The sequence below is a fragment of the Acartia tonsa genome, chromosome 9 (assembly GCF_053477335.1).
Source record: "Acartia tonsa isolate MP-2025a chromosome 9, ASM5347733v1, whole genome shotgun sequence".
Lineage (NCBI taxonomy): Eukaryota > Metazoa > Arthropoda > Copepoda > Calanoida > Acartiidae > Acartia > Acartia tonsa.
In genome coordinates, this window is record NC_137268.1 from 44,428,183 (window position 1) to 44,445,312 (window position 17,130).

A 17,130-nucleotide genomic window follows, 5' to 3' on the forward strand; every position below is an offset into this window, starting at 1 on the left:
TCTGAAAACCCCCTTTCCTTATATTTGAAATACATTTAAATTAATGGGGTTAGTTTTTTCCTGTACCTACATTTTTGGAGGGCACTGACACTATTTTAAAATGGGGTGGGGGGGGGGGAGTTCTGTGTTTGACTAGGCTCTTTTAGGGAACCCGCCATGGTAAAAAAACATAAAACAAAACTTAACCTATCAAGAAATAAACACTCTATATTATTGGTTGTAATTCTAGAACATATTTTGCCTTGGAATAAAGAAAATGTCGTATTCATTGTAAGAAAATTTTATAAAAAATAAAAAATATATAAAATTTTAATGAATCATGTTGTTTTAAGAGGAAATGTGTATGTATTGATTATGCTAGATAAGATAAAAATAGTTAAATTACACATGAAATATTAAATACAAATAATTAAGATATATTTATTACTAAATACTTCGCCCCTACATGAAGAGTAGTGTGAATGATTTCACAAAATAGCCGAAAACCAACCCAACAAATCTATAAAGCTTCCCTGCAAAGTGCAATCCATTCTGATTTTCTAGATCACTATTCAGGACTAAAAACACCACTACTTTTTATTATAGGATTAGCCCCACTTTAGAAAAAATTATATTTTTGTTTAAGCTTTCTTTCTTAAAACTCAACATTTACATTTGCCATGGAATAATTAATGCCAAAGTTTATTAAAACAGTTTTTATTTTTTCAAAAAAAATATTGCTTTACTAACGATTTTCATTTCAAATGCGCAATATCATTTTGTGACTTTATTCTAATAAATTTGATTTTTTTGTGATGTTTCAAATGTGTTTGCAATTAAATTGCAATTTTTCTTTGCAATCATTTAAAATGAAAATATTTTAAAAGATGTCTCTTTATAATTATAAGAATCTGTAAACTCATTTAATTACTTTTATTATTTTTAAAAAAATATTGACCTCTAATGAATTATTACACTGCTATTTGATAAATAACTTTTTTTTACCATCTAATCAAATGAAATTCTAAATTAAGTGTAAAGGATACATTAAGAAAATAAGATAAATTTGCTAAAAGTTCACCAATGAAGCTAAACATTTGCAAAAGTCCTGTTTCTGTAGGATACCAAAATCCTTTTAAGTTAATTTTAATAGAATAGGGAAGAGAGAAGAAGACATGGAACTGTTAATTTTACTGTACATGTAGTTTTCTAAACACATTGCCAAACGTAGGAATGAAAAAACATCGGAGTGAACAAACGCAAGAGTCCCAAACGTCGGAGTGGGACAAACATCGGAGCAGACAAACGCAGGATTTTTTGGGACAAACGTCGGAGTGGACAAACACAGGAGTCCCCAATTTTTTTTTCAATTTTGAAATTTTTTTTCAATTTTGAATTTTCTTTCAATTTTGAATTTTTTTTTCAATGTTGAATTTTTTTTTATACAACCCTCCCCTAGATATACCACACTTTTCTGGGATCTTGCTGAGTCAAGTATCAACTGTTGGGAATATCAAAGGATGACTCCATGCAAAATTTGAGCCGGATCCGGCCAAAACCGGCCGTGAATTTTATGAAAAACCGGTTTTTTCCGGTTTTTAGGGGGTATCTGTAAATCGATTCAGCTAAAGCAAAACCGGTTAGAGGTACAAAAAATTTTACTTCACATGATATTTAGCCAATGCAATTGCCTACAAAAATGTACTTCATCATCAACTTGATTGGACAACTCTTTCCCCTCCTAAATGTCCATTAAAACCTCATAAACGGCAAAAATCGCCAAAAATCACGCCTTCGGCGGCAAATAACGGCTAAACGGTCAGCAGGAGGCGAACGAAACATAAATAAAGAAATGTCTGCCTCTAAAAGTTGTTCAACATCAAAGAGATGCCTGAAGTCTCTAAAACGACTCCTTCCCCTCCTTTAAGGGGAAAAACTGAATAAACGTGATTTTCAAAAGTATGCCCACTTCGTGGGTGTGGGGGGCACTGAACCCGTCACCCCAGGGTCACCAAATATAAAGTCTAGGCGGCCCACAATGCTGAATTTTCACCAAGGGAAAGTCTTGTGTCATTATCTCTTATGAGAAAAAAGTTATTAATTAATTAAAATTTCAAATTGTGATTTTTTGATGGATTTCTTTGATGAAATGACAGGCTGGTCAATTTTTAGGCCATTTTTTGCTGTTTTCGGCCCGCCACGCCCAAACGGTTTGAGATAATCTCACGGGATCTTTTGCCCAACCTAAGTCTGGTTATTTGTGAGGTCTAGGAAAAAAAAACAGACTTACGCAAAAGATTATAATTATAATCTTTACACAGAAAAATGGCACGAGGTAAGGGTTTGAGGGGGCAAAATGAGCCGACCAGCGATTTTTGACGGCACGCAGCGACGTCGTGCTTCATCCAATCCGGGATTTTTTTTTTCTTAGACCTTACAAATAACCAGGCTTAGGTCGGGCAAAAGGTCCCGTGAGATTATCTCAAACCGTTTGGGCGTGGTGGGCCGAAAACAGCAAAAAATGGCCTAAAAATTGACCGGCCTGTCATTTCATCAAAGAAATCCATAAAAAAATCACAATTTGAAATTTTAATTAATTAATAACTTTTTTCTCATAAGAGATAATGACACAAGACTTTCCCTTGGTGAAAATTCAGCATTGTGGGCCGCCTAGACTTTATATTTGGTGACCCTGGGGTGACGGGTTCAGTGCCCCCCACACCCACGAAGTGGGCATACTTTTGAAAATCACGTTTTTTCAGTTTTTCCCCTTAAAGGAGGGGAAGGAGTCGTTTTAGAGACTTCAAGCATCTCTGTGATGTTGAACAACTTTTTGAGGCAGACATTTCTTTATTTATGTTTCGTTCACCTCCGGCTGACCGTTTAGCCGTTATTTGCCGCCGAAGGCGTGATTTTTGGCGATTTTTGCCGTTTCCGAGGTTTTAATGGACATTTAGGAGGGGAAAGAGTTGTCCAATCAAGTTGATGATGAAGTACATTTTTGTAGGCAATTGCATTGGCTAAATATCATGTGAAGTAAAATTTTTTGTACCTCTAACCGGTTTTGCTCCAGCTGAATCGATTTACAGATACCCCCTAAAAACCGGAAAAAACCGGTTTTTCATAAAATTCACGGCCGGTTTTGGCCGGATCCGGCTCAAATTTTGCATGGAGTCATCCTTTGATATTCCCAACAGTTGATACTTGACTCAGCAAGATCCCAGAAAAGTGTGGTATATCTACCCTCCCCCCCCCCTCGGTCCCGTTATTTTTTTAGTTAGGTTAGGTTAGGTTATAGACCAGGGGGCCGAGCGCTGCGGCCATAGTCATTATTTTGTAGACATGGGTTTAAAAAAATTCAAAATTTTCATATTATTTAAATAGAGGACACTCCTAGGTTTTACTTAAGCAATGTCCACTTCGACGTTTGTCCACTCCGATGTTTGTCCCACTCCTACGTTTGTCCAATCCGACGTTTGTCCAATCCGACGTTTGTCCACTCCGACGTTTGGTACTCCTGCGTTTGGGGTAGGACCATTGGAACAAATCCTATAAAATCTTTTAGACTAGCTTAGGAGTTTCCTAAGTCTTACATATTCCTATTACATCTATACATAAGGCTAAGGAAATCCTAACTCCTAGGCTAGACTTACAAATTTAAAAGGATTTGGCTTGATTTATCTTATATTGGCTTTAAAACTTGGGTACTTTTATTAAATCCAGTGTCCAAACATCTCAACTAATACTTTTAATTTTGGGATAATTATCATAATTGGGGATGTACAACAATTCATCGTCAAATGTCTTAACCTGTAAGATCCCTGATTACAATAAGGATGATAAAATTCACAAGCTCACAAAAAAAAACAATTAATTTTGACATCTGTGATTGGTGGATTGAAAATTATCTGCGCTCTGATTGGAGAAGCTTAAGTGTCGCACATCATTCAACCAATTAGAGCGCAGGTAGTTTCCAATCCACCTATCCTATTGGTCAAAATTTATGAACTTAAATTGTATTTCCGCTTTTAGATAAAGAATTATACAAAAAACGAATTTTATAAAAAATCCTTAAAATTTGATGCAGATTTTAAATCTCCCTCTAACATTAAAATTCCTTCCAACTTATATATCCTACTGTACACCCTAAAAAATACTTTTTCGTGGGTCTTACTGTAATATATCTAAAGGCCCGGGCTAACCAAACTGGAAATAAATTTTTGATTTTATTATAATATTCGTAAAAATTGTATGTAATATGATGCTTTACATGATTTTTCAGTATGGCTGAGAACCAGTTCTAATCCACCGGATATTAATCGGTTTCGAAGCCATACACTGGAAATGCTATTGTAACTTACATTTGATATCTGCTTTGGTAACATTTGATCAATGATATCCTGTGTCTTCTTCATAACATCAGCTAACTTATCCTAAAATTAAAATGATTCAATTGATCCTAATGTAAAACATTTCGCATGCACCTGTTGATTATAGGCGACGCGACGCCACAAACAAACAAACATTCAATAGAAAAATATGGTGCATTTTGTAGATTAAATTCTTGTAGGTTTTTATATACACAGTCGTAACTAAAAAAAGGTTTAATTGCTTTAACCTTGGTCATCAATATCTTTCTGATCTTTCTGATAATTTCATTTTATTAGAAAATTTATAATCAGGCTCACGCCAGGCTACAATTGAATCAAGATAAAAGTAAGTGCCGAGCTCTGGGACCTATGTAAGGTGAAATTAGACATAAAACCATAATGATTCCAGGTAAAACCAAAATATTTCAGCGGGATCTTTTTGAGAAAATTAGATTTGAAAGTTTCAGGTTCAATTTTCACCCCCTAGAAGTTGCCGCAACATCATGACAAGAAAAGCAAAGATTATTTATTTAAAATTTTGAACAAGTTTGCTTTTATAAAGTTCTTCATAAAACCACTCCTGAAGGGAGTTAATTAATGGCCATTTTTATCAGTTGCTTTGCTAAGGTCACGGAAATTCAGCCTTAAATAAATCATATATAGAGAGGTTTAATGAAAGACTTCATAAAAGCAAAGTTGTTCAAAATTTTAAATAAATAATCTTTGCTTTTCTTGTCATGATGATGCGGCAACTCCTAGGGGGTGAAAATTGAACCTGAAACTTTCAAATCTAATTTTCTCAAAAAGATCCTGCTGAAATATTTTGGTTGTACCTGGAATCATCATGGTTTTATGTCTAATTTCACCATACATAGGTCCCAGAGCTCGGCACTTACTTTTGTCTTGATTCAATTGCAGCCTGGCGTGGGCCGTATTGGGTGTTTTTGGGGTTTTTCTTAGAGAAAAAAATCTTATTTTTGACCAATATAATTGGGAGATTTTTTTAGGTGTAATTAAAAAAAATCAATAAATCTGACCTGTTGTAGTTTCATTGTGTAGGACTTTATTTCAGCATTCACCAACGCCATCTAGAGTTAAAATTTATAATCAATTAACAAGGCACCCTTGGGCCACAGATAGCGCCGAGAATAACAATATAAATAGAAATTGAAATCAGGTATAAGGTAAAACCAACAAGCGAAATAAATCTATAAATAATATTTGGGAGTCAGATAGAAAGTTCGTCAAATTTCTGCTGACATCTGAAAATAACGTATTAGTTTCATGATTTTTCCCCCAAATTAATTTCGTTGTTGGTATAAGCTGAATTGAAATACTTAACTTTTTTCAGAATAATTTTTAGAGATTTTAGCTATTCAATAGCTCATAAAAACCATAAATTTTTAAAAATCTTATTATCAATATAATTTTTCAATATATTATAATTTCAAAATATTTTCAATAAAACTTACAGACAGACCTTATCTATAACTAGCTTTACAAATTAATCAAATGCAAGTAAAACTTTACCTTAAGTTCAATTTGTTCTTGGGTTTTTGATAACATTTTCTCTCGACTCATATCATGCATACTTTAAAATTTAAAAAAAGATATTAATTGAATTAATCTTTTTCTTATTTTTTTTGTGGTAAAATACTGCATTTATATACAGCTGCTTAATTTTGCTTATGTTTTGTATTGGTCGTGTATCTGCAGGTTTTAGTCCATTTTCTTGGAGGTTAGTCTTATGTTCAATACAAAGGTGTGCACAGGGTTTTGACATGGGGGTGTAAACTTTAAAGGGGATGAATAAGAGCATCTAGGAGCTATGTATTCGAAGTAGTAAAGAAAGTAGGAAAATAGCCAAAAACCAAACTCAGATATACAAATTGAATAAAACCTGCTCCCCTAGCATCTAGGAGCTCTATATTCGAAGGGATATGGAATGGCAGAAAAATAACCTATGACCATACCCAGACTTATTTTTTAAAAATAAACTAAAACCATCACCGAACCTTTAAGAAGCTTTGCTGTAAAGGAGAACCATAACGATACAGCAGCTACAGACATGAAAAGCTTACTACTAAATACCTGAGATCATTGACAAATAGTCCGGTGTAGAGCAGGTTATTGAGGTCATTCATAATGGGACATCCAAGAAACACCATCATTTGCCATTCAGCTATATGCAGTATGGTACCCTAAATTTTAAGAAATTTTAAAATTGAATCAATTTACCAAAAGGTTTCAGCCTAAGAAATTTTTGGGGTGACTTTGTTATTGTTTTGGTTTATGCTAACATATCAGTCCCCTTGGGCCTTAAGGCTTAAATCTTTTATATAACATATTATTTTGAGCAAGTAGACCTTCAAAATATAACTAACCCTTTCTATCTACCCTACAACTAGGATGCTACTACAAAGAATGTATTAATTAAGTAATATCTTAGAAATCATAATCCTTAATCCAATCTACCCCCCCCCCCCTCAAGAAAAAATAGCTTTTGTTATATTTTCACACATTAATTATTGTTGTAAGTACAAAGTAGGAATTAACCCTACAAAAAAATAACGAAGTAAAAAAATTATAGCAACCAACCACCCCCCTCCCCCACAAACAATAAAAAAAAATTACTTCAACCAAATGAGAAAGAGACCCAACAAAAATAACTCAAATAAGATAAAGTTATTTGATGCTATAAGAACACCCCTCTCAGAGGAATGAAATAATACCTTCAAATGTAGAGTTTTATCAATGTCCTCATCTTCAAGTATATTAATTTCTGTACTATATCCTCCATACGACGTGCTTCCCTGAAAAACAAAATATAAAAAAAACAAGTCTTCAGTAGCGAAACTACACTGTAACTCACTATGTTTGTCTGCCGTATGGTTAACGGATGCTCTACATCTTCATAAGATTAAGAACCTACTATACAACTTCTTTTGCCCGTCCGACAGTCTGGCTATTCTTAATGTAAAGAGTTGTGATTTCCAAGGGAATGGGGGGGGGGGGGGAGGTTTTTTACTCAACTGCTATGTAAGATAGGATCATAAAAATTCTTTAGATTTTATCTTAAACTTTTAAAAATTTACTTTGTTGCATAAGTCTTTTTTGTTACTGTTTTTCATTTTCAATTATATTTACGTGTTTCGCTGCTTATGGATGCTGTAATCCTTGTTTGTTGCAAAATTGACTATATGTATCCAACGTTTAAAAAGCATTTGATATACCACTGACGGTGTTATCCTTTTTGGGAAATCTTCATTTAGGTCCAGAGATGGTTTTAGGATGTTTTGTTTTTAGATTTAATTTTTGGGATAGTTTTAGGCTGTTTTTTACCCATTTATATATTGAATACAGATACCTTAGATAATAGGGGCGAAGGCGATAGTTAATAATAAAACTTTACTAAGAATAAATTTTCTGATTAGTTTAGACAGAACCTGTTGGTTTCCAACTTCACCTGAGTTTTGCCCAGCTCGTCAATTTCTTCCAGCGTTGCCAACTCAAATGTTGAATTGATTCTTGATAACAAAACCTACAAAAAAGTAAAACAAGAACGAAAATAATTGCATCACTGTAAGCCATTCAAACTATTTACTTTGTAGTGTCTATTCCCCTAATTAATATGCAAGTTTTACAATATAATGGTATCCTTATTTTTTGACCGCTTTAGTGTTTTTTCATTAAAGCTTTATTTTTTACTATCGGCTACGCCCCTAGAGGCCTCTAGTGGCACTTTGTTTTTTTTATTTAAAATATCTAATTACAGAAATAATTGGTTTATGTTTCGTTCAAGTCTCTTTTTCGGGAAGGGTAATTTTTTTCTAGGGGCGATTTCTCCTGATAGGGTTGTGGTACCCTCCCCCAAAATAGTTATAAACCTTCCCGGGACTTATGAGAAGCTACCCTATTAAGGAGAACCCGATCGGTTTAGCGCTAAGCGAGATCTTTCGGTACAAACACACAAACACACAGACATCCTGTTACTTTAGTATAAGGATTAATCTTCAAGTTTTTAGCTTTTAAGAGATAAATCAGGGTTACTTTTAAGTTTGAATTATTATATATTTTGATATGTCTTGTTAAGAATAAAGAATTTTATCATTGAAAAAACAAAATATAAGGAGGTAAAGTAAGAAAAATAGGAATAATAGATGCTACACTATAATTAAATCTAATGCCTTACCTCCCATTTAAGTTCCACTAGTGGTTTGACAAGCTCGAAAAATGTTTTGAGATTTTGACCAACAACTTTGGGAATGATTTGAATGAGGGCAGATCCAAGCGACACTACTTTCAGCTCGTGCTAAATAAAACATTTTAAAACAGCCTAAAACCATCCCAAGATTATAATGTTGTAATAGAATAGTCTAAAACCGTCTAAATCCTCTGGAAAACACCCCCATTTTTGTTTTCTTTCTAAAGTTATCATATAATATAATGCTTCATAAAAAGAAGTAAGTTTTTTTTGTCCAAAGCTTAACATTTCAATAACATTAACCATGTAAATGAATGAGACTTAGTTTTAGGGAAGCTTCACATAGATCATGGGTAGGTTTTAGGCTATTTCAGTCTTTAATTTAAGCTATATTTCAGACTATATTGTGTCAACTTTTCTACCCTTTAAATTCAGAGCCCTTAGATGCCAATGGTGCAGTCGCTAGTATTTTATATTCTTTTAGTGTACATGATTTTGTGCTATTTTGTTTACGAGGAGTGTAACAGGTTCAAATCTTGATTTAACTGAGTCTTACTATCGTAAAGATAATGTTTGAGAAAAAAAATGTAACAATTTGTTAGAAAATGATTGACCATTGATTCAAAATTTCAAAACGCTGCATTAAAATACTCACATTGAAAGTTATGCTGAAAGGAAACATATCAAACAGATTTCTAGCTCTGAAAAAAAAAATATTTTTTATAATATTAATCATGTAGCGCATCAATTACAAAACAAATTCATTTGTCATATGTCTAAAATTCTAGCTATTTCGTAAAAAGTTAAAGAAACTTTATATAATAGTTATAATATTTTAGATGAAAATTAAAGTGTCAAAAATATTGTTTTGATGAACAAAACAATTTTTATTTAGCTAGTATTGTCAATAAATCACCGAATATGGCATTCTCGCGGGACTACTTTAAGATACGTAATAAAAGTATACATTTGTTACCAAAATTAATAAAAAAAAATTTGATTGCTTTAAATTCAAATGAATAAAAATTATATTAATTAATTTTACTTGAGAGGGAAAGAAGCAATCTTAAGATTTTCAATATTAGCCATGTAATCTACAAAGCCTCGGTTCTCAAACTTCATGTCAAAAGTGGTCACCACGGTGTCAAAAACAACCTAATAAAGTCATTAAAATGTATTTAACTTTTGGGGGTATTGGAACAATAAATGTAATACGTATAGATGTATAACCCAGACAACTATCTGGCCCTTGTCTTGAGGACCTTTTTTACTGCTAATCAATTGCTTTCTGCTCGAATTGTAGCGACTTGGCTGTGTTAATATTTACGATGCTATTGGCTGATATTCAAAGACTAAATTGGAAGTCGGCACAGGGTCCATAGAGTTGGGACATACAGTTATTTAATCCCTTCCCCCTCTATTGTTTTACATAAATTATGAAACAATGAAAATAAGGTTGGCGTCATCCTTATACTAAAGTAACAGGATGTTTGTCTGTCTGTCTGTGTGTACCGAAGGATCTCGCTAACCGCTAAACCGATCGGGTTCTCCTTAACAGGGTAGATTCTCATATGTCCTGGGAAGGTTTTTAACTATTTTGGGGGAGGGTACTACCACCCTCCCAAAAGAAATGACAAAAAAATTGAAAATTTTCTTAAAATCTGGGAGACTTCAGCGTCAAACAAGGTGGTATCGTACATAAAAAATTAACTTTAACAAACAAAAACATTTAAAGTGCCACTAGAGGCCTCTAGGGGCGTAGCCGCTAGTTTATTTATAAAACAAATGGTTTATCATTGAAAATCAAATGAAGATAATGGCGAATTGAGTCAACGATTGGTCTGGTGAATCTTCATGAAAAATTTCAGAAGCTTTTGTCGCACAGAAGCTAAAACAATAGCTTGTTGCATTTACCTATTCCTATAAATTGTCAATAGAAACTTTCCACTCACTCCCCTACTCATTTTCAAACTTAGAGAAATAGATAACTCCAGAGGTGGGCTCTAGCCCTGTGAGCGGAGGCAAATTCCTCCTACAGAGTACCATCTCGATGCAAGTATCAAGTAAACCTTACTAAACCTAACCTACCTAAATTAAGCGTCATGTGTTTTTTTAGGGTTTGTTCTTGGTTCATATGCGATATGAAGGGGAATGTGAGCTCACCTCTTGTTTGACCATTCGTATGTCCATGTAACGAATTTCATAAGCAAAGTTCTTGGAAATTTCCTTTATCTGTAACAAAATAAAATCAATTCTATTTTAGTCAAAACGTCATTTTAAGGTTTTGTAGACTCTTAATCAAAAAAATTAAACAAATAATAGTTATTTATCGCATCGTATTATAGACAGCTTTCCGTGAAAATAAAGCCACACTGGAAAAAGTTACCTGGCCTTGTACATAGTAATGGAACCCTCTCCTCTTGCTCCTAATAATAGATTTTTTAGTTTCTCTTTGACTCACTTTGGCTGCAAATCCGTATGTTTATCTGTACGATATGATTTTCTAGTGTTCTATTAAAGATTTTAAAAAATTCCTATGACAGTTCCTAAATTATTCTTTTGTCCGTATGCTTACGATTTTAGACATCCTCCTTAAACTTAAATCGAAAGGTATAGAGATGGACGAGCTTTAAGAGGGCCAGAAATGTCTCATTCCCCTTAAATTTAAAGGGGTGTGTCATATTTTGAGAAGTAAAACAGAGTAGGTATTCTGCTTAATTCGCAAATTAGAAATAAACATATTAATAAAAAAAAATTGCTATTTTGAGAAGTAAAACTGGGTAGGTTCAATTGTTCGACAGTTAAAGCAGCGCATGCTGGAAAACAGAGTAATGGCAACCTCTGCTTAATTCGCAAAATAGAAAAAATTATATTAACAATAAAAAAAAAACATTTCTAACCTGTATTCTAGAACCATTCCATTTTCAGTTTCAGACACAATAAAGAAACTCGGGGCTTTCATTCTATAAAGAAAATCTTATCAATTATTGTTAAACAATAGACCACCTCACCCCTCTAGTTCTAAAATAATATATAAACACGGGGGCGTGTACAGCGATTTATGAAGGGAAGGGTAAACCATTATGTGGTAAAAAAAGGGGTAAGTAAGGCCTTACCAATTTTATTTCTAAGGTAGGTGTTGACACCCCACTATTGCAAACCCAAAATAAAAAATACTAAATTTTCAAAAGTTTATGTCATAGAGTTTATGTTTAGTATAGTATAGTATAGTTAGATTTTTAGTGGTATTTATATATGCACTCTTAGTCAAATTGATATTAACAAAGTGTTTAACAACACTTTTTTAGTATCATAATTTTAAAAAGTTAAAGATTGTTTTTGTCTCTAATTAAAATTGTCAATTACGGAAGGGTATTTTTGTTCAAATTTAAATTTTATGGATAATCTAATGAATAATCTCCCTTCTTACTGATTTTAACCAATAAATTTTACCTCGGGAAAGCAAATTTAAGATAATCATGTAGGTTGTCCAAATTCAGGAAGAAATCACGCAAATTTCTACCAACACTCTGATATAGTACATAATCAATATATTTTACATGTCTCCTTTTAAGAAAATTTACATCTACAAATCATTTAACATAGTTTTAATTAAGGATGTTCGGACGAGGGGGGGGGGGGGGGTTGTCAAAACCCATAAAGAAATTAAAGAGTAATAAATAACTAGCCATAGCCAGGAGAATTATGAATCCATATAAAAAGTAACAAGAAGTATGTCTGTTTGTTGTTGTTGTTGTTGTAGCCATGGTTATCTGAAGTTAGGACTCAGATGCACACGGAGACTGGAAGTGAGAATCCTTTGGCCAATCTTAGATTGGTAAGCTTCGCGCACAGCTGATTGTATTCTATGTTACATTACAAGCTGACCTGCAATTCTCGTGGAAGCTACTTAATTATTACATCACCCTGGCCTAGAGTTTTGGCAGGTGTTCCATATTAAGCCACCCTAATTAATGGCACTCTCATACGAGGAGAATGGATGAGGGAAAGCATAGTTAGAGCTGCTTGATTTGTAGAATCCTAACTTCCTACAAATCTCCCCCCTTACAACCCCAGGGCATCTTAGGGTAGGTTGCGTGATCATAATCTGACAAATTGCGACAGCATTTGTCAACCAAGTGCAAAGTCTATGTAAGGACTTGAACTCGGTTTTTCCCAACCACAGCATAGTGCGCTAACCACTACACTATGGGACACCCCTATATGTCTGTTTGTAGCTTAGGATCCCGCTAACCACCGGACCGATAATGTTCCCTTTACAGCACATTTATTTCCAAATATAAAATTGAAAGTAGAGGATCTACTTACTACCTCCCCCCTAGTTTTTTTTAAAGTCACACTTTCCTCACAATAAAGCAGGCATAGAAACAATTTAAGCAAGCTTTGTAATCGATTGAAACCCCTTGTCTTTATCTCAAAATTTGCAATTGCCTTCAATAGTATAAGTTATCATAACTGTTGTATTGCAAAATTCAAGTAATTAACTCTACTCTTAATAGTTATTTATCGTATCGTATTATAAACAGCATTATATATTAATTATTTATTATATCAAAATGAAAAATTATAAAATTGAAATCAGTTTTTTAGCTCCGAGGGTCTGAAGGTTCGGGATAACAAAGCTGGTATTAATATTCTGATTCACCGGATATTAATCGGTTTCTAATCCTTACTGGAAATTATATTGATTATTCCTGGAGCATCATCTCATATCCCAATTCAACGGCCAGTGCAACAAAGCTTCGCCCCATACCTTCGTAAAATTCATCATCCTTGTAACAAAACCAAATTAAATCATATCCTAATATATAAATTAGAAGCAGTGTTGCGGAGCCGGAGCCGTAAAGCCGCCATATTTTGCCGGAGCCGTAATTGTCGTTAAAAAACGGCTCCGGACTAGATAAATAAAGAGATTTTTTATAAATCATAATTTGGTAACTCTGTTTTGTCATGTGCAAATGCTCTTTTTAAGTTTTTCAAGTCCATTTTTATCAAAAATTGAACTTTTAAAATCTTCAAAAGTCAAAAATACACGTGGAGTTTTTTTGGATTTTAGGTCGGAGCCGTAGCCGGAGCTGGAGCCGGAGCCGCACCAAAATCAAACGGCTCCACAACGCTGATTAGAAGCCTAAGATCTCATTAACTACTGCATTTTAGGGAAGCTTCACATAGGTTCTGGGATGGGTTAAGGCTATTTTATTAATTATATTTATTTCTTGGGGTGGTTGTATCCTATTTTCTTTCTATTTCTTCCACTTTGAATACAGAGCTGTATAGATTCTAGGGTTACTAATTAAAAATTGTTGACTGTATAATTTTAGCTTGCACTCTACGTTTGCGTTAGATCCTGCATCTAGCAACATATTCTTATGTTTATTATTTAGTATCATTGATTTATATAAACTTATGCTATATGTAAATACTAGCGGCTACGCCCCTAGAGGCCTCTAGGGGCACTTGAGGAGGAGAGAGTCAAATTTAATAACCCAATTTCTTATTTAAAATTTTTAAAGAAAAAGTAAAAAAAAAATTTGGGGGGGGGGAGGGGTCCCCCCCTCCTCATTTTTAATTTTAGTTAAAAAAAATAATTAAATTTTTTTTTTCGGGGGGGGGGAGATTTTTCATTTTTTTTGGGGGGGGGTTGGGGGTGTCCCACCCCCCAAAATAATAGTTATAAACCTTCCCGGGACCTATGAGAAGCTACCCTGTGAAGGAGAACCCGATCGGTTCAGCAGTTAGCGAGATCCTTCGGTACAGACACACAGATACACAGACACACAGACATCCTGTTACTTTAGTATAAGGATTCTTAATCTGTCATTATCACTGTATTTTAATATGTTGACTGAAATAAATATTTGATGTTACAATGAAGCAAATGAAAAGGCATTAAAAGAATATTAAATCACATAATAGTGGCTTGCACAGGGTCAAGCGTTTGTAAATCTTTAGGGGGTGAAAAAATAATAGGCAGGGCTTTTTAATATTAATTGGGGTGGGAGATGTTGACACCCCATTTCTGCATGATCAAAGTATCAAAGAGTTTTTAAAATAAAAGAATATATATTGTATTACCTTGGTATTGAGTTGTTTGATAGCCAGCTTTCCAATTTTTCCAACCAAGCCTTCTTGATATACATCGTTGTATGTATAGTCAACCTAAATGACAAAAAAATTTAATCTATGTTTATAGATTTTCATTATTTTTACTTCTTTGAAACTGTGTGTTTCCAAACGTTTGTTAATCCTAATATTGCTAAAAGTAAGAAATCTACATTGATTCAGCTAAACCTAACCTAACATATGAAGAAAATCTAATATGTTAATCAATTTAGATAAGTTCAAGTGCCATATTTCTACACATAAACAAGAATGACAACATCCATGAGTAGCGAAATACAAAGTGATGATTTGATATACGGACAAAGTGATTTCAAGAGAAGGTGTTTAAATAAAGAATAAATTTAGTGAAATAAATTTGACAGACAAAGTGAATTGTAAAGAAGCATAGATAAAACAAGGATGACAACATACATAAAAGCGAAGCTCTGAAATGGAAGGACAACGAACATTAACACTTGTAGATTGTCAGAACTGAATTAGCAGAATATTAATGCATCAGTAAAAACAATATTGTAAGTAAATTTGTTGCAAAACTCCATAAATAGATGATACTGTTTTACATACTTACATTTTTGGGACTTGTTTATAGAGATGCTTCGCTTATTACATTGTATCTTGTTGTAATAGGAATCAGTTTTCAAAAAACCCGAAGAATCAGATTATTTTAACAAACAAAAATTTATTTTAAAAAAGTTAAAAATCGACATGTTTAAAATGGACGTACGGACATTCTGGTATTGATTATAAAGTTGCTACGCTTTTTAAATTGTACATAACTACTACAGGAATCATCATTCAAAGTGTTTGGAATCGATAGGACAATTCTAACCTATTTAAATTAACGAAAATAGGTCGGACGGACGAACCGACCCTAATTATAGAAAAGCTTTGTTTTAAAAATACATTGAATAAAATATTAGGAATTACCTCTTTTATATCCAATTTTTCTTTAATTTCTCTCCACAAATCAATTCCATGGATGTTTCTGGGAAATAATCGTTATAGGCATCATTAATTATCCTTTAAATATTTTCATACTCGTAGCTGTTATATAATTAGGTTTGTATGTCCGTCTGTCTGTTTGATAGAATTATTCTCACAATCAAGATTAATTTTTCCTAATTATATTTTATTTTAAACATGGGACCTCAAATATCTTCTTGCCTTTACTACTAATAATCGTAAATAAAAGTTATTTATCACATTGTATTATAGACAGTTTTCCGTGGACATTAAAACCTGTTTTGTTAGATCAGAGGGACGAAGGCCCGGAATATCAAAACTAGTATTGATTTTATGTTTTTATTTCAATATTCGTGGCAAATTGTCTGTTATATAAGGCTATACACGATTTTACAGTATTTCTGGGAACACGTTCTAATCCAGCGGATGTTGATCGGTTTTTGGGCCATACTGGAATAGTTATTTCTCGCATCGTATTATAAACGGCTTTCCGCGGATATAGAATGTACAATCATGAGATTAAAACTAGTTTTTTTAGCCCCGAGGTGACGAAGTCACCGGCTAAAAAAACTAGTTTTAATCTCATGGATTGTACATTTCTATATTCGTAGAAAGCTGGATATAATACGATGCTAGACATAGTTTTTTCGTATGGATGAGAACCGGTTCCTATCCACCGGATTCGAATGAATACGAGAAATAATATTACCTGATAAATTCTACTAGATTTTGAATAATTAGCCCATACATTTTCACTAAAATAAAAAAAACTTCAAAGAAAAACAGAAGAAACGTTTCAGTATCATAAAGATTTTTAAAATAAATATTAATACAATGTCAACAAATAATTAAATATGAGAATGATTTTAATGACGAAATGTACTTAAACTATAGCTATAATTGATTTACGGCAAACCATATATTACAACTGACATGCAAATTTATGAATTCATCTTACCCTCATGACTAAAGTTCAATACATATGAACAAGGATAATCTAATTTGGTCATTTTGAAATTTGTATCTTCACTAAAAAATAAAAAGCAAATTATTACAAACACTTACTAGGGAGGGCGCCACAAGCATCTAGAGAAGAGAGGTCAGTAAAATTGTCTAAAACTAACCCAGGATCTAAAACAATCCCTAGATTCAAAATATAATAGGTGAAAGACATCCCAGGACCTATGGTAGGCTTCCATGTTATGTACAGAATTTTCATAAAGCAGGCAACAGGAAACAGCTGACATTTTCTGTAACAACGTTCTGTAATTTTTTGTTGTGCCATCAATATCAAAATACATAAATTTGAAGATGGAGAATGTAATCACAGAGTAGCTTGAGTAGCTTCCCAAAAATCCTCCAAAATATTGGAATATATATTGGAATTATAATTATAACTTTGATAAGAGTAAGAGTTATAATTCACTTTTAATATCTCTAACTTTCTCAAACGAATTTTAATATGGAATA

At 33.2% G+C, this 17,130-nt stretch overlaps 2 protein-coding genes and 1 long non-coding RNA gene across 3 annotated transcripts in view; all 3 read right to left on the minus strand.

The window, feature by feature from the left end:
• Nucleotides 1-10,782, minus strand: part of LOC145327566 (soluble guanylate cyclase 88E-like) — a 39,058-nt gene extending 28,276 nt beyond the window's left edge. The window contains exons 1-10 of the mRNA XM_080171105.1: nt 10,717-10,782; nt 9,599-9,708; nt 9,209-9,254; nt 8,542-8,661; nt 7,816-7,890; nt 7,082-7,162; nt 6,441-6,550; nt 5,880-5,940; nt 5,387-5,437; nt 4,341-4,412 (exon numbers count right to left, since the gene is read on the minus strand). Of these exons, the coding sequence (XP_080027231.1) occupies nt 4,341-4,412; nt 5,387-5,437; nt 5,880-5,940; nt 6,441-6,550; nt 7,082-7,162; nt 7,816-7,890; nt 8,542-8,661; nt 9,209-9,254; nt 9,599-9,708; nt 10,717-10,743 (753 nt within the window). The 5' untranslated portion in view covers nt 10,744-10,782. The remainder of the gene's footprint in view (nt 1-4,340; nt 4,413-5,386; nt 5,438-5,879; nt 5,941-6,440; nt 6,551-7,081; nt 7,163-7,815; nt 7,891-8,541; nt 8,662-9,208; nt 9,255-9,598; nt 9,709-10,716) is intronic.
• A 164-nt stretch (nt 10,783-10,946) lies between these two features.
• Nucleotides 10,947-12,086, minus strand: LOC145328590 (uncharacterized). The gene is made up of 3 exons (XR_013882521.1): nt 12,007-12,086; nt 11,454-11,516; nt 10,947-10,979 (listed from the first exon to the last, which is right to left on the minus strand). It is a non-coding gene; the product is annotated as an uncharacterized LOC145328590 (long non-coding RNA).
• A 1,176-nt stretch (nt 12,087-13,262) lies between these two features.
• LOC145327567 (soluble guanylate cyclase 88E-like) lies at nt 13,263-16,410 on the minus strand. The gene is made up of 4 exons (XM_080171106.1): nt 16,370-16,410; nt 15,625-15,682; nt 14,650-14,733; nt 13,263-13,346 (listed from the first exon to the last, which is right to left on the minus strand). The coding sequence occupies exons 1-4, from the start codon at nt 16,408-16,410 to the stop codon at nt 13,263-13,265; spliced, it is 267 nt and encodes an 88-aa protein (XP_080027232.1).
• Between the last annotated feature and the right edge of the window lie 720 nt (nt 16,411-17,130).

Bases quoted from the DNA above. Each gene is read 5' to 3' on its own strand.
- LOC145327567 (XM_080171106.1), bottom strand. From the start codon at position 16,410: ATGTATGGGCTAATTATTCAAAATCTAGTAGAATTTATCAG. The intron at 15,683-16,369 runs GTAATATTATTT...ATTATTTCCCAG, and splicing joins AATCTAGTAGAATTTATCAG to AAACATCCATGGAATTGATT. The intron at 13,347-14,649 runs GTAATACAATAT...TTTTGTTACAAG, and splicing joins TCAAACAACTCAATACCAAG to GATGATGAATTTTACGAAGG.